The sequence below is a fragment of the Gobius niger genome (genome assembly GCF_951799975.1).
Source record: "Gobius niger genome assembly, chromosome: 13".
In the NCBI taxonomy this organism is placed as follows: Eukaryota; Metazoa; Chordata; class Actinopteri; order Gobiiformes; family Gobiidae; genus Gobius; species Gobius niger.
This window is the reverse complement of record NC_136864.1, coordinates 19,610,537-19,633,552: the sequence shown is the minus strand read 5'-3', so window position 1 is coordinate 19,633,552 and position 23,016 is coordinate 19,610,537. Positions and strand designations below refer to the sequence as shown.

At 42.2% G+C, this 23,016-nt stretch overlaps 1 protein-coding gene across 3 annotated transcripts; it reads left to right on the top strand.

Annotated features, from left to right (window-relative positions):
- Positions 1 to 1,071: 1,071 nt before the first annotated feature.
- On the top strand, positions 1,072 to 22,728 carry camsap2b (calmodulin regulated spectrin-associated protein family, member 2b). Of its 3 annotated transcripts, XM_079568883.1 has the most exons (22): positions 1,072 to 1,690; positions 6,157 to 6,416; positions 9,965 to 10,144; positions 10,892 to 10,969; positions 13,527 to 13,653; positions 14,678 to 14,817; positions 15,897 to 15,987; positions 16,085 to 16,180; positions 16,533 to 16,602; positions 16,686 to 16,961; positions 17,054 to 17,735; positions 17,844 to 17,990; positions 18,072 to 18,300; positions 18,373 to 18,556; positions 18,723 to 19,371; positions 19,693 to 19,829; positions 19,939 to 20,144; positions 20,216 to 20,315; positions 20,523 to 20,588; positions 20,933 to 21,048; positions 21,138 to 21,256; positions 21,330 to 22,728. In XM_079568883.1, exons 1-22 carry the CDS (start codon positions 1,552 to 1,554, stop codon positions 21,627 to 21,629), a joined length of 4,392 nt encoding a protein of 1,463 aa, XP_079425009.1. In that variant the 5' UTR covers positions 1,072 to 1,551; the 3' UTR covers positions 21,630 to 22,728. The 3 variants fall into 3 exon arrangements, with proteins under 3 accessions (XP_079425009.1, XP_079425007.1, XP_079425008.1); XM_079568881.1 differs by lacking the exons at positions 1,072 to 1,690; positions 6,157 to 6,416; positions 9,965 to 10,144; positions 10,892 to 10,969 and having other exon boundaries at positions 13,313 to 13,653; positions 16,569 to 16,602; XM_079568882.1 differs by lacking the exons at positions 1,072 to 1,690; positions 6,157 to 6,416; positions 9,965 to 10,144; positions 10,892 to 10,969; positions 20,523 to 20,588 and having other exon boundaries at positions 13,314 to 13,653; positions 21,330 to 22,727.
- The last annotated feature ends 288 nt before the right edge of the window (positions 22,729 to 23,016 follow it).

Sequence of the window (23,016 nt, the reverse complement as noted above, 5' to 3'; positions counted from 1 at the left end):
ACTCTCATTTGACCCTTAGAGACTTAATTAACACGGCTTAGTTCACATTTAAAAATATAAGATGCAGATGTTTGACAAGAAAAGAATTAGCCTTTGGGAAAATGTAATTGGTGGCCCCTGTTGTTGGTCTATGACAATTAGAATTAAAAACACTTCTGATATTGTAATGTATTTGTGTATACTCATATTTTAACACTAAACCTGTAAGTCTGATTCACTGTCAATGCAGATTCCACATGATCTGCAATCAGAATGGAAATATTCTCAAGATCATTATATTGATGAGTCCTGCCATCTACTGGCGGCTATGCAGAGGTGGGGGGAGTAGCTAGAAAATGTACTCAAGTAACGTTACTTTGAAATCATTTTATAGAACGAATATAAAATAATATTGTGAGTGAACTGTTGGGACACACAAGTCTGATTGATGATTCAGTAATGACATAAATTATGAAATATTTATGTCATTATTCCAGTATTTCCCCCAAAATACTGGCTACAAAAATGATGAAACTCAAACTACATCCATTTTGTGTGTCAACGTGAAGATTTTGCCGCACAGAGTAACTTTGTTTTGTTTTAACTGAATTAGGGCCACTGTACGACCTGCCTCTGCGGCTTTGTGACTGTCTGCCACACTCTGAATGTAATAACCTGCTCTCGCCACTCGAGGGCGCTGCTGATATGCGCTACGCTTTTCTTATTGCTCATCTATGTATGTATATATAGGATGGCCATTGCGTTCGATAGTTATTGAAAGAAAGGAAGTTGTTGTGAGGCCATGTTCCTATTCGTGTAACTTTGTCTCAGAAAGTTTGTCTCTTTTACTCAATTATTTAAAATGTATGATAAAGTGATCCGTTTGCTTTGCAACTTTTGGCACTCAGTCTTACTCAGAGGGATAAAAGCTGGTCTATTGTTCAAATGAATTATTAGAGGATGTCATAACCTAGTAATAAAAATCTGGTGTATTCGGTATATTTGTGTCTGCGTGTTCTCTGGGCCCCTCCTGGCTTTTACAGTCTATGGTACTGACTGAGTAGACTTGGGTGGGTGGAAGGCGCATGCGCTGTGGCCATCCCTCAGACCAGTGCGGCAGGAAAAGCGCAGTGGAGACTTCGCGGAGAAAGAGGGAGAGGAGGAAAACAGTTATAAAGACCGAAAAGAAGCAAACGCGGACGCGCGGGGTGTTTCATCTCTCAACATGTCGTGAGTGTCGAGTGTTTGCTTACTGGCGTTGCCCGCGTCGCTGTTGAGATTCATACCAAGGAATGGGAATCTTCAGGAATCCTGCAAAAACTGCTTCAGGCGTCAGACTGTGAGGAGAAGCTGGATGTTAAAGTCAAGATGGTGCTGTAACCGACCATTTGGTGTCCGCCAACTCGCCGTGCGTCTGCGTAAAGTTTTCCACATTGACCCGGAGAAGGGGGAGATTTTTGCTGCATTGAATTCCTCCGGTCGGGATGTCATCTGCAGTCAGGAGGGCTTCCTCCGGCTGACTGCTCCTCCAGTCGCAGCGGTCCCAGGCCTCACAGACACGCGGAGGGAAAGATGGGAGATGCGGCAGACGAGAGCGGGATGAAACGCACCTTCATCGTACCCACAATTAAGAGCTTTGACCACTATGACTTCACCAGGGCCAAGATCTCCTGTAGCCTGACGTGGCTCGTGGCCAAAGCTTTTGGCTCTGGTAGGTGACTCCTAACCCCCACTGGGATTACATTGTTATGGAAACAACTCATTTTCCCTCTGTCACTGCTCCGCTCACATTGATTCTCTTGCCACATGATGGTGTCACCTTTGGTCACAGGTCACAGTCACATCCTCTCTCTCGATGCTGAAGTCAGGGTTAAACCTGTTGCTGGGCTTCAGCTAATTATTCCCTGCTGCAAATCCACTTATGTAACCTCTGTATAAGGCTGACAGACTACAGACTGACAGTGTACTGATGTAAAGGAGCACTAACCACTACCTCAAGTCTGGATCCAACCTTAAACAGACAGATTGATCTTTTGAGTCTTTTTTGTACTATGATCTACAAAGTTCATACTGTCCGCTCCAGAGAAAATTGACTAACTTTACAAATATCTGGGCACCAAGACAATAGATTATTTAGTCTTGTGACGAGCCCTTTATATCTTTAGTTGAGTTTAATTCAACGTATTATTGATGCAAATGACATGCAGTAAATTGGCAAGCATCACAACAGCAAACTTGTCCTTTTCTTTATGATGAGAATCTCCTTGTTTCTATGGTTTCTATTCTGGTCTGCAGTCCTTTCTATGGTATAATAACACAGACATGAGCATCATAAAGTCTAAGTGACTCCAAGTCCAGGCTGGAGCCCAAAGGTTTACTTTCCTCCAGCTTCTAATGAACGCTTTCAACAGCTGCTTCTTCATGGCGAGTGGCGGATCGGGTCTGCCGCACACTTATAGGAGACACATCAAAAGATTCCAGCCCCAAACGGATAACTTCATGGTTAGAAAACAGCCGACAAATGTACAGTCCAAGAAGTCACACTTACAAGTCCAGTATGTATGCAGTTGCCATCTTGTTTTTTTCTCTCCATCTTTCTTGTGACACACTTTAAAACTCCCAGCGAGGCAAGGCGAGAACTGTGGCCCCGATTCATAGCCAGTCCTCTGAGTCCAGTTTGTCCCAGATTGAACAGACGAGTAATAGAAAACAACAAACAAAAATAGACCATTCAGTAGAAAACAGCAGTAAAAAAAAGCAATGTTTTACAAAGCTTAAAAAAAGAATCGCCTTTTAATAGTTGATATAATGTGTAATGTGAGTCCAAACAGAGAAAAGCAATTTCAATTTGGTGGGCTGTCATATCTTAAAAAAAAATAAAAACAAAAAGTGGACATGGCAACAGACAGCAGGGGTTTAACTGAGTGCGCTTGTTGTTTCAAAATGCTCACTACAAGTATATGTTAACTTCGTAAGCCCTGCACTGTTGACCTCCGTGCTTAATAACACTGACATTCACCAACATTTATGTTATTTGATGTGCTGTTATTAGGACAATAGCTTCAGGATGTTTTCAGGTCCCAACAATGAATATCTGAAAAGGTTCACGTTAGCGGCCAGGGCAAAGAAATTTAAAAAGGTCTTTAAAGGTTAGAAATGTTTTCCTTTGTCGCAGAGTGAGCACTGGAAGATTCAGTGGAATTATGTACAGTATGCCTGTGCAGCGTTTCCCAGACAGTGGTGTGGGACGGATACCTTTGACGAGTAGTTTTTTGTTTGATTTAGAGACATTTTTATTTGCAATTTGTTTATTATTGTCCTCCTTTGGGTCAGCCTTGTTTGGAACTACTTTGGTTGGATGATACAAATACTATTCACACTCATAGGCAAGATGGACCTTTCTATAAACCTCAGCTCAAACCACAAACTAAGGCTTTCCACTCTTGTATTAAACAAAAACAAATCTTCTAATGTGCTCCTCCACATTCCCAAACCAGGTGGTCGTTGCCCTGATGATTAAATGAGACTGACCAAAGCAGTTGTGATGAAGTTGCTTAGCACTACTGTACATGTTTTGGATCTTGATTCAGCTCAAGTTTTAGACCTGGTACTACTATCTAATTATAAATCTTTTTTTTTTTTAAACATAATTAGGCAGGAGTTTTGCAATCACACTCTCTGTCTATTATTGTTTTAATTCAGCGCCGTTTTTGCAAGATGAATGTTTTGAACAAGATGAAAGCTCGTCACATGGTCTTGGTTTGTCAAGGAATTTAAAAGCCAAGACCAAGGCAGCACTGAGCAGTCACATTATCAGCGTTATGAATGCCAAATCTAATTGAATAAACCTCTCATCTAGTTCATGTTAAGCGTCAGAACACCAGAACACATTAGGTCTAAGTGTGTTATATGTAGAGATATGATAATCGCTGCGGAGATAAACAGCACTGACCATGAGTCTGGATCATTCTCAGGGTCCCAGGGGTCGCCGGCAGTGGTCTCGTCCATGCCTGCCTTTCCTGTAGCGGCTACTTCCTGACCGTTTCCTCTCTCCAACACAAAAGGCAGAGGTTTTAGTTGACCATGCAGATTTCTATTATTATTTAGTTGTGTGACCAGGACTGAACTATTTTGGAATCATACCTTATTTCGGTTTTCCTGACGAGCATTTATGTTTCGAAATCAAGATTGAGTTTACGGTGCACATTTACAACACATTTTCTTTGAGAGAAGAGTGAAACAAATACAAGAATCCCAAGCATGATTGTAGAGGTGTAAACTACAGGTTGAGACTTTCATTCACTGTCGACTGGACTGGGTTTTGCTTCAATCATCGATCAACTCTGTCCTGTTGGCGATATTTCTACAATAGATAATTCCTGGACGTCTGAGAGCCCACACATACATACAGCGTTTGCAAATTGAATTAAAAAATATAGGCGTTGTTTTGCGGATTACGGACTTCCTTGAGCTCTGTCTATGCGAACATGTATTTGTAACTGTATAAATTGCAATTGTGATTAATTGTAGTTCATTTGTAGTTAAGGATGTGTTAAGGATGACTATGTCTTTCAACCTTACCTCGTATTATCCGTGGGCTAATATTCCAGTTGAGAGAGATTCCTTGATAAAGTGCAAGTAAGAACTGTCTCACATCTGTGTGCTGCTTTAAATAGCTCTTTCAGTTCACAAGCCAGAGGCGCTGTACCAACTGGGAACCGGGCGGCTGTGGTAGGATCACAAGCTGAGAGCGAGGTTTAGCTTTAGATATTTAATTTACCTTAATTGTAAGAGCTCAACCATAAAGGTTGTGTCCTCACTTGTGTTTGTGGGTGTGTTGTCTTTTTGTTTGTTTATCTAGTAGCAAAACTCCCTGTAACTTGGTGGTAATAGGCTATTGAATAAGTACATCAAAAGTAATAGTCTTGATGGCAGAAAAGGTTTTTAAGTTGTCATCTGTACTTTTACGGCAATCTTCAAACCAGGTGTCGTTAACATCGATGGTACAGCGATGATTAAAGAGCCCAATGCTTGACAAATGACATGAGCAAAGTTGAGATTGCGATTTATGATGGAAGCTTTGCGCATTCATTAGATTTAAAAGTGCACCAGGTTCTTAGCACGAGACTTATTTGCTCAGCAGCGCATGTTTTGGCTAAAAGACTGTTGTGATTCAGAAGTCAAAAGGAAGACGTCCCTATTTACACCAGGAAAACGGTGAACAGTAATACATGCATTATACACAGTGACAGCTTGATGAGTAATGTAGCTTAGCTCTGAGTCACGACATGAGGTTAACAACAAGAAGCAAGAGGAGGCGACGAGCTGACTGCCTTCTGCCTTTGACTAATTTTAGTATTGGTGGCGCTCTAACTACGTGCGCTTTTGATTGGGCAAAACAAGTAAGCAAGGGCTAATCCAATGTAGTGGGGGATTCCAGAGGGGAATAGGTGGACCCTGAAAATATGAAAAAGTGACATTCACATTTCACATTTGCTGTGGCATTCCTTCAGTAAGGTTCTGCAATGTCAAAAGATCCAGTATTGATGATGGGCGAGTGTGACTGACCACTGAGCAAAATCATCTCCACTAGTTTAAATGCGCCCAGTTGAACATTTGACTGTGTTGACCACCGATCTGTGGCCCTCCATGATGTATACGGCCCCCTATGGAAAAAAGTTTGGACACCACTGCGGTAAACAAAGGTTAAAGTACTGGTAACTTCCCCAAAAAAGGAAGGGTACCCAGTCCCAGAAACGCTTTTCAAATGGATTATAGTCTTTCCATGGTTTTGTAAAAATAACCGATTGAGCATCTGATATACTGTATTCCTCTCCTGGGAATAAAATAAAACATTGTTGACAAGTCAGCTGAAAAACCATCTGGCTCATTTTTCCATGGTGTTCAACAGCCTGCTCTTAGAAACGGTTCTGCTGGTAAACTACAGAAACTTTCCATGCACCAAAACTCTTCTTAGTAGCATATTACGTAATTTAATGTGAATTTCCAGCTATCCCTTCGTTATTTCCAGTGCATTTGAACTCATAGCCTGACCAAGAGGGAACCATAGCAACAACAACATTTTCCCTGGTATCCTACTGACTGCTTGCTTCGGCGGTAATGATAGTGTTTTGGACCATGAACTGCACTAAAATAGCTTTGTCTCTGTTGCTGCAGACGCTGTGCCAGAGGAGCTGGTGGAGCCTTTCTATCGGGACCAGTACAACCAGGAGCACCTGAAGCCCCCGGTGGCCTGCCTGCTCCAGTCGGCTGAGCTGTACTGCAGAGCGGGCAGCCTGATCCTCCGTAGTGATGCCGTCAAACCGCTGCTGGGACACAACGCCGTCATCCAGGCCCTGGCTCAGAAAGGCCTGTATGTCACCGACCAGGATCGACTGGTCACTGAGAGGGATCTGACCAGTACCCCTATACACATGGTAAGTGGGTATACACCACAGGGTACAGTATAAGCACAGTATGCCAGTATGGTCTTACAGCGGCTCGCTCAGCTGTGGGCAACTGGAAAAGAGCACACCATGTGTCTGTCCTGGTAAAAGGGAAGCGTAAAACCCCAGGCTTTACTTATTCTCTTTGTGGTTAAGATCAGACCAGGGTTACAGTGAAAATATCAGCAGTTATTGGCACACTTACAAGGAGCTTTCATCTCTGTCCACAACTCCATTCCCTCCCAAACGGAGGAGCTCCTCATTTTAATATAAACACTAATATACAAACAACAGACTTTCCTCTCACAAAGCAGGTTTACAGAGATCAGCCATGTGCACTGTTTGTAAAGGACATTGATGTGTGTGTGAAGTATTGGGGGTGGTTGCAGGGGCAGTATGAGCAGATTGGCTGCCATGTTTCTGTCAGTCTACCCTAGGGCAGCTGTGGTGACAGATGTGGCTTACCACCACCAATTATGGAAGTGAATGACTCACTCTGTAAATTGTAAGCAACTTTCAGCATCTTGCTATATAAGAATGAATATTTTAAAGTTGATGACTTTAGATTGGTGTTCACACTCCTTTATACAGAGGATCACACTTAAAGGACTTGTATTTCACTTAGCCCTAATTTGACAAGTCAAAATAATGGCTTTTCCCTGGATCAAACCTTTATTATTGTTGAATTTATTCTTGGCATCTTATTCTTTGTGGTAAGAATGAATCTTTGTTAGATATTGCAACTGTTGCAACTTTACGGCTGTTTTGGGTGATGTGTCCCATTGAGAGAAAAAACAACCACTAATCACAGGTTTCCAATGGCAACCCATTACTCACTGCTTGGTCTCTGTGTCATTTGTAGAAGAGCTCAGCTCACTCATGTTGTCATCTGGGAGGGTTTTCTTCTTGCATTTGGGGAACAAAGGGCGGAAAATGTATAGATAGCAGTATTTTTGTTTTAACAGTAAAAATGCTCAAACCACATGAAACATTTAAGATTTGAACAGAATGTCCACTAACAGGGTCTGCATTGCAGTGCACCCCTCCTCTTCATGCTATTGTAACATATTCTGGCTCACATTGTGTTTCCTCCAAATATTTAACACAGAGGCGCATCAGCCTGTGCTGTAGTTACCATCTTGACTGAGACCTTGTCGAAGGTGGGAGTAGTAGCTTAATGATTTCATGTCCCTTTCAGCACTCTAATCTATCGTGCACTGAGGACTAATTAGACCCATTACTCGTCTCTATTGTCATTATCACAAAAGTACAAGACAATAAGGACTTTACATGTTACAGAAAGACCATCATAGTTTCTACATGATGTTCAAAAAGGGGGGATACTCACCCCATGTTAGAAAAGACTTTTACACACCACCATATGGCTTTGATCCTGTCAGATACAGGGAAGTTCTGCCCACATAGAGAATGAATGAAAAACAAGTGAAAAAAGGGAGAAGCTAAGTAGAGCCCTATTACGTAGTGCCTGGCTCACTGAACCACTAACATATGCCAAAATCCAAGTCGGAAAAGGCCCACTTTTCATTCCACCATCTGCTGGAGGAGAAAAGACATGAAGTACTGGGAGCTTTGGGAAGGTTAAGTAGAGGGAGGACGTGATGTGCACTACTGCCGCATGGAGGTGGGCGTGGCCTGACGGAGCGAGCCAAAGCGTGTCTGGTGCACAAATGAGAGCTCCCCACATGTGCAGGCTGCTCAAAGTCACACCTTCACGAGCCATACAGAAAGAATATTGTCCCATTATTGCTAAAGGACACTTTTCCCTCACATTACAATGCACATACTCTTCTGCTGAACACACACACATGCGATGTTTACAGACAAGGCTTGTTTATGCGTTTGTCCAGCTGTGCCCTCACGTTAGTGTCTTGGACGTCTAATGCCCATTTAACATTAGAGTGTGGGTGAGAAATGCTACTCTTGTACATGAAAGGCTGGTACTTCTCACGGCTGTTGTTGGTCAGTGTCTACTGTTGTTGACGCCTTATAAGGAATGTCTGTCACCATGCGTGGTCTAGACATGTCCCTGCTCGCGCGCGCACACACACCATTGTAATTGAGAGCACATGTCCTTATGCCATGTCAACAGTAGCAGAAATGTAAGGCCGCCCACTACACTTAAAAGTACCCAGGCACCTCATTTTACAAATCCATATGCAGCACCAACGCAATCTTCTTAACTACTTAGAAAATTAGGCAAATGAGAGCATTTGGTAGGGGTTTATTAAAAATCATGGCCATCTCTCTGCCTACTCTGTCTGGCAGTGAATCCAGCTGCGCAAAGAAAGGGAATGTTTGCTATGTAAAATATCTGGCAATATCCTGAACATGAAGGAATTGAAAACGATGCGTGCCGATGTCTTAGTGGTAAGGAAATGCCAGTCTCACGAATCGGACTGTTTGAAATGTACCAATAATTACATGATGTGATTATAACTTAACTACGGGGAAGTGAAGTTAAGTTATAATCAGAGAGAGAGCAGGACATATTTTTGGTATCAATAAATAAAAACGTCTTGATATTAGTCATGAATATTATAGTACGGCATAATTCGATCAGGATTTGCTTTCTGGGAGGGCCATTCTAGCTGTGGAGCTCTCTTGTCTTGCTTGAATATCTGGACGGGTTTCTTACGGTTTCTCTCAACAACCAAAAACTCGCTTCTCCTGCCAGGTTGCCTCGAGACACTGCTTGAAGGACAGGCCAATTTCAGTCTCTAAATACAAATAATATTAAGGCATTCATTTATAATAGTAGTATTGTCGAATCCTATTGAGTGAGGTAAAGTTTCTCTTATTATATTTTGTCACAACTTTGAATCAATGGTTGCTTGTATGAACATTATATTGGTCTCTGTAGACATGAATAGAGGTCTGTGCTGATACTTTGTTGGATGACGTCTGCTGTTAATGTCTCTTCCCTTGAGTCTCTTGGATTCAGGAGCACCTCATGTTAGAAGCCTGTTGAGCTGCAGATGCACCGATGCTTAGCTCAGCATAAACAGCATAAACAAACCGCCACATGTTTTTGAATAAGCCAGCGGTGTGACAGGAAACGGGAGGGACCGACTCCAGGTCTGACCGGCCTGGCATGAGATCAGAAACACCAGGAGAATGTCTTCCTTTGTGTAGGTGTTAAGGCTGAGGTGAAACTTTTGGTTTTAAGCCATGTTGTGTTACACCCACATCAAAAACTTTCTCGGAGTGGGGTTTTCTTTCATTTCTGCTTGTTTCTGTAATCATGCATGTTGCACTCAGAACGCCAGCATACACTCCAAAAAGCGCTACACAAATAAATGGAAGGAGTTTCCCCAACTCTGCTGTGATTCATATGCTCTTCCTTATCAAATTAGCATGTTTGCTGGTACCTAATGTTCATATTTGCACTGCTATTCCAGCCACATGAGAGGAAAAAGTGAGCGCTCTGTTGGTGTTTTGTGTAACTAAACTATATCACATTTGCACAACTAGGGGAATTTTCTAATCACACATTATTTTCCTCTCTCCGGTTTGTGCAGAGTTCCCACCTGGCCCTCATAGACACTCTGATGATGGCCTACACTGTGGAGATGGTGAGCGTGGAGCGGGTCATGTCCTGCATCAACAGGTTTTCTGCCGCTGAACCGTTACTCTGCGATGAGCACATGCAGGAGCTGCCGTACGATACAGAGGACGCCATCATTACCTGGATCAACAAGGTCAGTACTGTAAAGATGCAGGTTATTGCTAGATCCTGTGGTTCTTGTTATGGATATTGTATCAGCTGATACCAATAGTTTTGCAATATAATTTATGTCAGGTATTTCTATGTTAAGCTAAGTGTTACTTCTTCATTGCTGCTGACAAGACATATTGAGGAGATCAGTTATAAATAAAAGAGAAAAGGTTTTGGGGTTCAAATTCGACTAAACCGCCATTTTGGTGTAAAAAGTGCCTCCTTCAAGCTCGAAGCCACGAGGCACTAAGATGAACATACAAGATTAATTTACACTCGCACACATGAAAACACTCTGTCTCTTTGTATTCCTGAAGCAGGCAGCACAGTGTTGTGTCAAATTAGCCAATTCTACCATCTGAATCCTCGCATCTAACCCCATGTTACATAGTAGGGCTTAGTAATAGTGGAAAAACACATTTCTAATTGATGTTTTCACCGTAATGCCCAAAGTGATATGATTCTGTTCAGATTAGTCTTTCTTGCAACCACGCTTTTTGTAAATAGTAAATAGTCATAAGAGAGGTTGGAGCATTTTTAATCGTAACATAGGTGATTACTGTGAACTCCCTGCTCATCGTCTTTTCAACATTTTACTTTGGTGGCTTTGATTTTGATGTTGTTCCAGATTTGTGCTCTGCTCAACACAAACCCCTCATTGAGCGCAAAGTGTGCTGCACATATTTGTGAGAAACTTGACCTCTGCATCACTCTTCTCTGGTCTGCACAGGTAAATGAACACCTGAGAGACATCCTTGTGGAGGAGCACAAGCTGAAAGAGGCTGCGAGGCAGGACAACACACAGAAGGTAAGAGCAAATTAGAAATCATAGTTGTTATAGGTTAATACTGTATGAGGTGAAAACTGTATTAGCTGTTAGTTACTATTTGCTGTCACTTCTGTTCTGCTTATAATTATGTGCAACGCAATTTTTGGACACCAGTGAGAGGTTGCCAATCATCTGACTGGAAAACCCATTACCTGCCATTGCCTATGCCTCAATGTAAAACACAAAAACATGGAGCTACTTAAAATATTCCCTCATTCTCACATGCAGCACTGAACACCCACAGATCAGATAGTGTGCACTGATGCTTTACAAAAAAAGAAATAGGAGAGAAAGAAAGAGCCTTGTGGTCTTTGTGTGCTGGTATAATGCGCTCGATGTGATTCTTGTGGACGTTGTGAGCTGCAGTTCAGATGGAGCGCTGACACAGAGACAGTGTTCACAGTTATGTAAGGCCCATGTGACTGCAGCGGACACACAGCAGCCGCTACTGTCCTCTTCCACTCACCATCCCAGAATGCAACACTGCATTGTCTTATCAGGTCATGACCCGTGTTGTTAACTTGGGTTTAAAGGTAAAACATTTTTAAAATAGACAGTCTCTGGTCAGTGTTCGAATGCACTATTTCTAATTAATGCTGTGTGACATCGTAGCATTCGTAAAATCCTTCGTTCATTTAAGGCTCTGTACCTGATTTTTAATCTAGTTGTGGAATTAAGGCGACTCGCAGTGGTCGAAGCGGAGATTTTTTCTGCCTTAACATCATCATGAAATGACAAAACGTATCCCGTACAATGCTTACTTTATGATGTTTTGACCGCGTGCAGAGATATCTCGGTCTTGCGAAGGGTGTCCGCGATGATGCTATAATCCAAATATGGTATTTTCCCCTTTAGATTACAGCCTGTGCTCACGTGTAGTCACACGTTAGGTACAGTGTATATGCACATTAGTTATATGGTCATTTTCCCCAATTTATGAACTTTATAAAGCTGCCACATCAATATGACGGCCAAAACACCTGAAACTACACTTTGTACACCTTTAGTAAACCTTGCACTTTAACGTGTAATTACCTGTACTTGCATTTTTCAATGGTATTTTTTAATACCTAATTCCCAGCCTGACTTTTGTTTCAGCTTTAAAAACCAAAACAAGACAAAAAAAATCCACTAACGATTAGCTTATTCAAAAACTAAACAAGATCCAAAATAAATCCAGGTCTATCCATTATTTAGATTTTGTCAAGAAAACTACAATACATTTTCTGCTCATATTTATATCAATAATGTTCAGCAAAGCTTTAAAATTGATATCTATAAATTATTATTTTTCCCTGTGGAATGGTTAGGAAGCAGCACTTGTTGGCACAGATTAGAAACCTTTGAAATAACTGCCGCCATAGTAATGTTTTTTGTTTGAGCAAAATCAAGGGTGTAAATAATGTGAAAATGCAGAGTCTCAGTGTATCCCACTGGTTATCTGCTTTATACTGCCAGGCTCCATCTGTGATTTACCCACATACTACACAGTCTTGTTTCAGACGGTGAAAGCTCTTTTAACAGATTTTGTACCATAGTTCATACTTCTGTAAGAATGTTTGTGTGTGACCTCAGAATCTTAACTCAAGCAGGCCCCAGAAATCGAGGTTATGCGTGTGATGTCATAACATAACAACTGTATCGCCTGTTGAACACTTTCTGAGCTGTATTCTGACACTCAAAGTAAATATCTTCAAAAGCCGTTGTACTGGAACTGTTGGCAGAAGAAAAACTTTGATTCGCCCCAGGCACTTCACCTGAGCAGTGTAGTTAGATGGATTATTGTATCATTTTCTATTTAGCTTCATATTGCCATATTCATTTTTAACCCCTTCTTAACACCTCTTCCACTTGTCTCTTGTTGTCATCCACTCAGTCTCTTAACAAATGGTACTGGAGACTTGTACCTGTAAGTCCATTCATCCTTTAAAAATGATTATTATTTCCCTATCCCAAACTCTGAAACACCCCTCCTCCCATTTGAGTTTGTGTTAGCTGCATGTAGCCCCCATGCACACCCACCTGGATCAAATCGTTTGCCTTATCTCTGAACTCTGACACTGTAAGAAGTGATTTTCCACTCATTATCGACTAGTATGTGGAACCAAATACCTCAACTCTGTCGGCTCAATGTTTTTTAAAGTACACTCTCTGGTCGATACTATTACAATACTGGACGTAAATAGCTTATGTAGGAGATGCTATGTTTTACAATGCCTTATTGTTGTGAGGCCTGTTCGGAGAAAAGCTTGACTCGCCTCATACTTGCTTTAAAACGTGACTCTTCTCACATGTGTGTATGTGGAACTAATGTCCTGAATGCATTTATAGACAGTGCTGAATATAGCCTCTGGGTTACTGCACCAACATGTTGTATATAACAGTTGCACGAGTCCCCTTTAGTTCCTCTCACTGTATGCCTGAAAAGCCTGATATTAACAGTTTTATTTCATCTACCTGGCTCTGATGCTGTGATGGATTGTACTGCATGAGAGTACACAGAGGTGATGTCTTTCTGCCGTTGCCATGGTTTCAGGCTCGCTTGCAGCAGAGGATCGTCCCGGTGCTCCCCCTGCTGGACAACCTGCTGAAGGACAACACGGACGGCTGCGCTTTGACTGCTCTACTGCACTTCTACTGTCCGCAGGCCGTCAGACTGGAAGGTGGGCCTCGTCTGCAGCCACACCCACCCACAAGACTGCGGCCTATTTGTTCCCATAGAAATGAGACATAATGGGAAAACACTGAGTCATTTTGATGTTAGGTTTGATGATACAATGATGGTCTTTCTCTCGATTCTCCTCAAGCTAAAAGAATGCATTTATTTACATTAAAGACATGGTGTGTAGTAAGTAAAATGGAGTTCTTGATCAATGTGAAAAATGTAATCTGATAACTAAAACCTGCCATCTTGTGGGCAACAATGTTCATTGAGGGACGTTAGCCAACATAACACTTGAAAGGAAGAAAAAACAGGATAATGGAAAGATGACTCAAGGCAAGATTTAGGTTGAGTTTCCTCTCTCTCCCCCTCCTTCGCCCGTTATTCTCAAAATGCCTTAGCTCGGGCTGTGATTGGTCATCAGGGGGACGTGACGCTGCTGCTATTTCAAACATAAACAACACTCAGTGGTGTGCACAGACTTGTGGGATTGATTGTAGTTCAGATGAGCTCACACACATGCTTGCCAGATGTGAATCTCTGGTTTTGTCTGCTTCCAATCCTCGCATTTTGTAGTCAGAACATGTTGCACTAGTGGAGTGGTTATTATCATATTTACATTGCTTTTAAAAGAGAGCAGAAGTGCATGGAGTAGCCGAATCTGTGCTATACGTACAGTAATAGCAACGTAAGGACTAGAACTATACAAGTGAATACTGAGTTACTATTTAGTGCAAAAATATAATTTATGTGTAAGTATTGATGTAATCAATTTGAAACAGATAAAATGATGATGTTAGACTTACTCACAGTGAAGGTAAGTATTGACACTTCAAAAGTAGAAGTAAAATGTTCTGTGTGCTCCTCTCCTCTGAGAGTGAACCAATTTATTTCCATTATTACTGTGTATTTGAACTTGCCCCATTCAAAACTGTTGTTATCTTGTGTCTTCCTGTGTGGTGTGCGTTATCACCCCTCTGTGCGTGCGTGTGGTTGTGTGGGACCCCTCCCTCCTGCTCTCACAGATATCTGCCTGAAGGAGGCTATGTCTTTGGCCGACAGTCTGTACAACCTCCAGCTGGTCCGGGACTTCTGCACCAACAACCTCAACTACTGCTGTCACTTCAGCCTGGAGGACATGCTCTATGCCCACATCTCCGTAAAGGTAGGAAAGGCTGAAATAACTGAACTGTCAGGGGAGAAGGCGGGAACTGTAAACTGGTAAAAATGAGTCATGAAGGGGAAAGGTAGTGACTGTGTATTTAGCAGCTTGACTAATCGTGGCTGGGTTTTGTCTGTGCATGCATTCACTGGAGCTCTTAACAATACAGCATTATAACTAAAACTTCTATCAACAAAACAACTTTAGTTCTGCTCATCGTGTTCATGTATCTGTTGTAACACCGCATGAACAGCGCAGACTGTGTGGGTAAATAATATGCACAAAGCGTAGGTCAAAAGCATTCAGATTCGAGTCATAGGCCGAGTGAGACTGGGACTTTCCTTCCTCCAAAACAAGAGAGTCCATTCTGTGAATAGTCTTCCCTGTGTATAATGGGTCTGCAGTGAATAGTTAAACAGTTGTATGATTTTACAAAAAGTGATGAAGCCGTTGTCTCTGGCATTGAATTTAGGCACTGCCATTGTTTCCATTTCACGTTGGAGCTTGAGAAGGAAAGTGTTTTTTTATGGAATTAAAGGTCTGATGTGATATTCAGGCCTGTAGACTCTTCTGGTTTGTCCCAAACACAGATAAATCAATGGGATTGTTTCAAAAATTGTCACAAATGAAAAAAAAAATTAAGCCAAAGGAAATACAAGTAACCACACCTTAGGCTGAAGTTGAGTAAGAGTGGAAAAATACTGTATATAAATTTAAATGAATAGATATGAGGTTTGAGGTTTAGAGCTGTCCAGGGATGCTGTGTTTATGTTCAGAATATACTGTAGGCTACTTTGTATGCACTTGCACTTGTACAAACATAAGTCATCTGGATCCACCTGTTTACAGTGAATGTGAAACAATAAACTTGGATTCAAAAAGTCTAGTAGTACATGGCTGATGACACATCACCGCCAGTTCCCTAGCAACAGTTGGCTGTAACCTCACTGACATGTTATATGGCGCATAATGCTGTGATTTTAGCGTTGCGTTCTGGATACGGAGATCAGGCTTTGTGCATCTTGATACAGAGCTGCACTCAGTATTCAAAGACGTATTTAACCAAATACTTTGTCTTGTAGAGTAATTACCTGGTTTTTATGGCCGAGCTGTTCTGGTGGTTTGAAGTGGTGAAACCCTCATTTGTGCAGCACAGAGTCTTTGACCCAAATGGTACAGTGAAACATAACATCACTAACATTATTGGTCTTTAAATGTAGTATCTGCTTTATCTAAATTGTATTTTGTTTTGTTTTGTTTTTTCCTACAGTGTGTGAACAAGTGTCATGTATAAATATGGCTCCTGTGACCAGCCCAGTCAAACAGAGCTATGCAGAAACCCCAGACACTGATGTCCCAGCTGAGAGTAAGTCCTAAAACCCCGGTCTTTATTAAATCACATCTTAGATCAAATTAATCTGTCGCCCTTTTTGTTATTTTTCTTACTTTTGGTTAACCTGAAGCATAGTAGCCTAAACATTTGAAAAAGGCTGAGTCATTAAAACTGGGTTTTGAAAGTGTTTGCTTTGATAGAACACGCCCTCTAGTGGTGGTACAAAAGATTGTCTACTGAGTTCTGTGGGGAAGATTAAATATTTGTAATTTGTACACTAAACAATCAGTAAACTTATAAACTTGATCTTTTCTCACACTGTTTTTTTTGTTTTGTCACTGTAGCAGTAACAGCTCTAATGATAAAATATTTCATAATTTTACAGGTGTAATGAGGAGGTCTACCTCCTTGTCTTTTGTAGATAACAGTGTTGGGACATGGCCCAAAGACAAATGGTGTGTGCCTCAAACTGCATAATCTGTTTTGTCGTCCATATGGTTTTGTTTTGACTAACATCATTTCCCTCCTGTAAACTTAGTTCCACCTCCCGAGGAATCTCGTTTGAAATCCCTCTAGATGGGGGTCCACCTGTCCCCCTCTGTGAACCCTCCTCCCTTCATATGACTCGCTCCGTCAGCAGTGATGTCCTCGGATATAAAGTTCATTATGCCTCACAAGGAAGCATGAGGAGTCACCACTCTGTGATGCCTTTAGCTGTAAATGGAGAGTGCGGACATCTTGAGGATGAGGAGGACTTCACCCCCCATAAAAGAGTCGGGCGAAACAATACGTTCTCAGTCAAAAACCAAAGCAGGTTAAGATACATGTTGTTTATTTGTTTAAATACTTTTTATTTGTGACTTAGAAAAACATGTATATTGCAATAAATTATGTTTGTCTCATTAGGTACTCAAATGGAGTCCTACCAGAAAGTAACCCTGCCAATCACTATAGCAACCACAGCGGCCATATTAGTCCCAGCACCCCTCCGAGCATCGAGGAGGCTCTAAAGATAATCCATGACACAGAGAGGCCTCACGCTAGTTTGGGGATCGGAGATGGTTTCTATCTTCATGGGGCTGAGCCCTCAGAACCATCAGGAGCTGGCGCTCAGGACTCGGGGTCAGCCAAAGCCCTGCTGCAGGAGCCTGACTCTGCCTCTGAAGAGGTGGACACAGGGATCCACGTCAGGACGGAGGACATCCACAGCCTGGATGAGGACTCCTCTTTGAGAGACTATTCGGACATAGACCAGGACTGTGAGGCTATGACCAGGTCATGCCCTCTGCCCGAGCGGGACAGAGGCTGTAGGGACGCTGGGCACAGGGGAGTGTTTGACTCTGATGTGGACAATGAGAGGGGGCATGGAGCTGACCGGAGCAGCTCCAGTCCTGCACACAGTCTGCCCAGATCACAAACAGTGTGTTCCACTTCCTCCACCGGCACGGCAGCTGCCATAATCCGCATGACCAGTTTTGCAGAGCAAAAGTTCAGAAAGTTAGAGGGAAGGAGTAGCGGTGGAACCACACCCGAGAGTTCAGATCTGAATGTCCCATATGTGCATCCAGCAAAAACGCCAACTCCTCAGGTTTGCCTTTCCTTCTGTGTTTATCAGGTCTTTTCAGGTTTTGGATGTTAACCATCATGGTGTTTGTTTTTGCAATAATTTCAGTTGTTAATTCATTTTTATATGTAGATCTCTACACCTCCCCTGCCAATCACATCTCCCTCTCCTGTACCACCAACTCAAAGAGACCCCTCCCACTTGATTGCTTCAGAGATGATACAACTCAGGATGAAGTTGGAAGAAAAACGTAGAGCCATTGAAGCTCAGAAAAAGAAGGTGGTGTACACTTTCTGTATAAACATGTTCAGTAAATACAGTTGTTTGTAGACTTACAATACAGACAATAACTTTTTAAAGGTGGAGGCTGCTTTCACTCGTCATCGACAGAGAATGGGCAGAACAGCATTTCTCAATGTAGTGAGACGGAAAGGAGTGAATCCATCAAGTCCCAGCCCTGGAGAAACAGAAACTCCCTCATCCGAATCATTACCTTCCCCAAAAGTATCTGCCCCAAGCTGCATGGAACGTGCCGAGAGGTGCAAACCTGATGGAGCGGCTCCTAAGTCTCCCTGCGAAGATGGAGGAGGTGGGTCACTGCAGAAACCCATTTATTAGCAAAGAATCTGAAGAATGTCTTAATAATGATATTAAATAACAGGGGTTGCTTCTGGTGAAGCGGACTTGGCTGAGTACACCCGCTCCATTGATCGGTTGAACACTTCGCTGGGCTTCCTGCAGACAGAGATGCAGCGTCTGGCTCAGCAGCAGGAAAAAATCATGGCCATGAGAGACAACCACCAGCAGGCCTGGGTCATTCCTCCTCCAGTTCCCTCTCCCCACAGGTATCCCATGATCAGGATCTGTCCCTCTTTGGTAAATAAAGAGAATATAGAGAAGCTGAAGTTAAGAATGCAATTAAAGACTGTAAAGAGTATGGTAGAGAATAAATAAACTTGGTAGTTGTGGGAGCATTGAATAAACAGACTTGGTGTGTGTTTGTCTCCACAGACAGCTCTGTGAGTTGCGCAGCAGCAGTGCCACAGGTCGAGGCTCGTGCCGGGCGTCAGTGGGCTCTTTGTCTCCAAACCTGTCTTTGTCTGGGTCTCCTCAAGCTCCCAACCGCTCCTCTGGACTCAAGCGCCGACCAGCCTCGTTCCATGCCAGAACACCGCGCACCCCTCGACCCAATGATTTAAAGGTCACACCTTTCAGTCGAATGCTGAACACTCTGACTTCGGTGGACAGCCTGCCCAGACTCAGACGTTTCACCCCTCAGCAGTCCCAGATCAGCTCATTTGCTTACTTGGGTCGTGATGAACGCCCAGATGAAACAAAGAATAAAGAAATTGCCAAAGAGGAGATAGCGGAACAGAGTGCAGGCACTCAAGAAGCTACTCCAGAAGTCCAAACCCAGGAACACAGCAAAGATGCAGCACAGGGTCCATTAAAAAACAAGGTCAAGCAAACAAAGCCTTCAGAGGTGGTCCATCAGCCTGTGTCAGAGGTCCAAGCCAGTGCAAAGGTCGAAGATCCGCCGGACAGGAGCGACCAGGTGGAGGTTGCTCTGTCTGAGCTCAAACTGAGAGATGTCGTGGGAGAGACAGGGGAAGAGCTGTGTGGAGCTGAGCAGAAAGTGTGCTGTGGATTCTTCTTCACGGTAAGCCAGAGGCAATTATTAAGTGTATTTAATATATAGAAAATATTACTGTACTCTTTTTGTCTTTTACGATACGACATTGTATAACAAGCACCGGAGCAGCAGATGCAGGCAGAATAGCAAATATCACACTTACGCAACATATGCTGGACTGTGCCTGTTCAGCCATGAGATGATCAAAAACAATACAAGAGTGAATCTAGGCTAATGCACCATGAACACAGACCAAACAGTACATTGAACGTGTTGTTAGAGAGGTCACACAGGCATGCATAGTCATAATTACTACAAGATCATTTTCTTTGCTTCACTAAAATCTAGGATGATGTGAAAGAAGAGGAGGACATGGCTGCAAAGAAGGCGGCGCTACTGGAGAAGAGGCTAAGGAGAGAGAAAGAGGCTCAGGAGAAGAAGCAACAACAGGACCTGGACCAGGAGCAGAAAAAGGAAGCTGCACGGTTTGTTTGTCTTTTCTCCATTTCATTTCATTTGAGGACTGAGTAAAGGTCTATGATGTTATGCTCATTATAGATCAAGTAAATGTAAACTTCTAACTGTGGGTTTCAGGTTAAAAGCGGAGGAGGAACAGCAAAAGAAAGAAGACGATAAGGCCCGTCGTGACTACATAAAACACGAGTATTTACGACAGAAGCAGCTGAAGCTCATGGACGACATGGATGAAGTTATCAAACCTCGATCAGGAAGTCTTAAGAAGAAACCCAGACCTAAGTCTATTCACAGAGACGTCTTGGAGACTCCAGCCAGAGCAACAGGTCAGCCATTCTAGCTAAATATTGAAATGCTCACAACTCACAGGTGTATTACAGGTTTGATGTTATTGCAGGCGTACGTCCACGAGGGTACTCTGTGTCTAGTGTCTCTCTGGCTTCCCTCAACCTGGCAGACAACGATAGCAGTCAGCTCGATAACAAGAAGAACAGCAGGTGAGGCTTACTAATTTTACCAGAATTTGCAACTGTGGTCTTTGTCCGTTTGTCAACCTAACTGAATCTGAACAACTTAATTACAAATCTATGCAAGACAGTCTATTGTACTGTCAACCTTGTAAGCTTTTTTCCCCTTCAAATGCACAGTGTTCTGACAACCCATTGTTTTTTCAACCCTTTTTCTTATTTGCATGCTCCCGTCAGGGGCAATAAAGTTGCTTCTGCTCATGTTCCCTTCTATCTGAGTTCTCCCAAAGAAAAAAAGGGAAGGTTAGTAATATTGTACGCTAAACGAGAATCCAGCTTTTCGGATTGTAGTGAACCTGCAGTGCTCATCAAAAAACATTTCACGTGAAATATTCATTTTCAGCTCTTCTGTGTGCAGGCAAATGTTGTTTTTTGTTTGGCCTGGCCCTTAAGTTGCTTCCTGCTTCACTTCTGCATTAGTTATACTGTGCTCATATATTACATTGCTTACCTGAACATGCCTTTACTTTCTTAATATCACATGTGAAAAACAGCTTGGCTTGATAGAATTGTCATGGGTAACTTTTCCATTTCATTTGTTTGAGGCAACTTTATCAACTTTCATTTATTGTTTTGTTCGTGTCCAGGCCAGATTCAGCGGAAGGTTTCTCGTCTTGTCCCTCGGCCGGCAGTCGCAATGGGGAGAAGGACTGGGAAGTAGACTCCACTACTTCTTCGACCCCCTCCAACACCGAGTATACAGGTGACCCACTACAGTATTCCAGAGACGTAGCTGATGGCATTTAAGTATTTCCGTGTTGTTGTTTCATATTGATACTTTCTTTCTGGTAGGGCCCAAACTATACAAGGAACCGAGTGCCAAATCCAATAAGCACATCATTCAGAATGCTCTGTCTCATTGCTGCTTGGCTGGCCGGGTCAATGAAGGCCAGAAAAACAAAATACTTGACGTGAGTTTAATTTTGACATGCAAATTATCACTATGTGGACAAAAAGACATCTGACTTTACAATGTGTCCTCAGGAGATGGAGAAGTCGGGAGCAAATAACTTCCTGGTCCTTTTCCGTGACGCCGGATGCCAGTTCAGATCCGTCTACACGTATTGCCCCGAGTCCGAGCAGATCCTCAAACTAGCAGGCGTTGGACCAAAAACCATCACAGCAAAGATGATTGAGAACCTTTACAAATACAACTCGGACAGAAAGCAGTTCAGCCAGATCCCGGCCAAAACCATGTCAGCAAGCGTGGATGCTGTCACCATCGCCAGCCATCTGTGGCAAACCAAGAAACAGGGGACGCCCAAGAAGATCCAGCCCAAGTAAAATGAAGGCTCGCTTTCCTTGAACGGACTCAAAACCAGTTTCAAATTACAACTGGATGCAAAGACTAAAAAGGCACAACGTTGTGTTTGTCAGCATGTCACGTGTATGAACTTGTGCCAAAAAAAGAACAGACTACTAAGCGGACAAATGCCTTAGTTGGACCACTGAAGCACTGAATGTCAAGTCTCTGCAAGAGGCACTTTGATTTCTTGTCAGTTGTGTGGCCTTATGCTTGTTTTGTATCATATTGGTGCGCAGCAGGTGTTTTATCAGCAGCACCTCTTAATACCGGTAATCTGTTATTGTGATGCGAGAGAGACTGTCTTGATACGGGTCAGGGGTCAAGCTATGGCCTTCTTGAGTCTGAGCAGAGGACTAAAAGATGCAGCATTTTTAAATGAAGACGTTAGCTGCTATACTGGTATGTTTGTCTTTTTTTAACTCTTGTAAATGGTTTGACTTTGTGTATGTGTGTAGAGTGAAGTGCCAAGCAGCGGAGGTGAAGTGTTACTTTCCAGACAAGTGACATGATGATGATGATGATGATGATGATGATGATGATGATGATGATGATGATGATGATGATGATATGATGATGATGTGATAATTATGTGCCATCAAACCATAGGACGCACCTGCAATACTCTTAATTTATTTTATTAGATAATGCTGACATATACAGTAACTTTTGATTTTCCATTTGTCAAACTTCTTTGTATATAAGGAACAGCTTTCTGTAGCTTTGGAGTAGCTTTTTATTTATCTTAGTATGTTGTCTGTGTTTTGAGGCCTTTTATTGTGCTAAAGATGCAAAAATGTACTTGTCATAACTCTTTTTTTCTTCTTTTTACTAATAAGACTATCATGATGTGTCTGTGCAATCTGACGATTTACCGATAACCACCAAACATGTCACAATGCTCAAATGTCACTTTAATGTGGATAGTCTTAATCATTTTTATGTTTTGTTAAACTTAAAACTGCCTTGTTTGTTTCCCCGTCTTTGCATAACTGTTTTACATCTGACACTGTACAGATATATTTTGGCATATGAAATATTTTGCTATTGACATAAATCTGATGTGAGGTAATAAGCTGTCAATTGCATAACGTGCAGAAAAGATAAAAATAAATAAAAATAAATAGAGGATACTATAAAATGGATATGCAAAAAACATTTTCTCACTTGGAATTTTCTTTCACTCATGAACTTTATTGTGTTCAAGCTTTATTAAAATGCCTACTATCAAAACATGGTGTTCGTCATTGGCCAAAGGATTATGTTTTTCCTTGTTATGAATGTGTATATGTATAATTGCGCCTAAATGGGAACATTAAGCTGAAGATAATAAGGTTGTGGCAAAAGTCGATGAGTGATAACTATTGG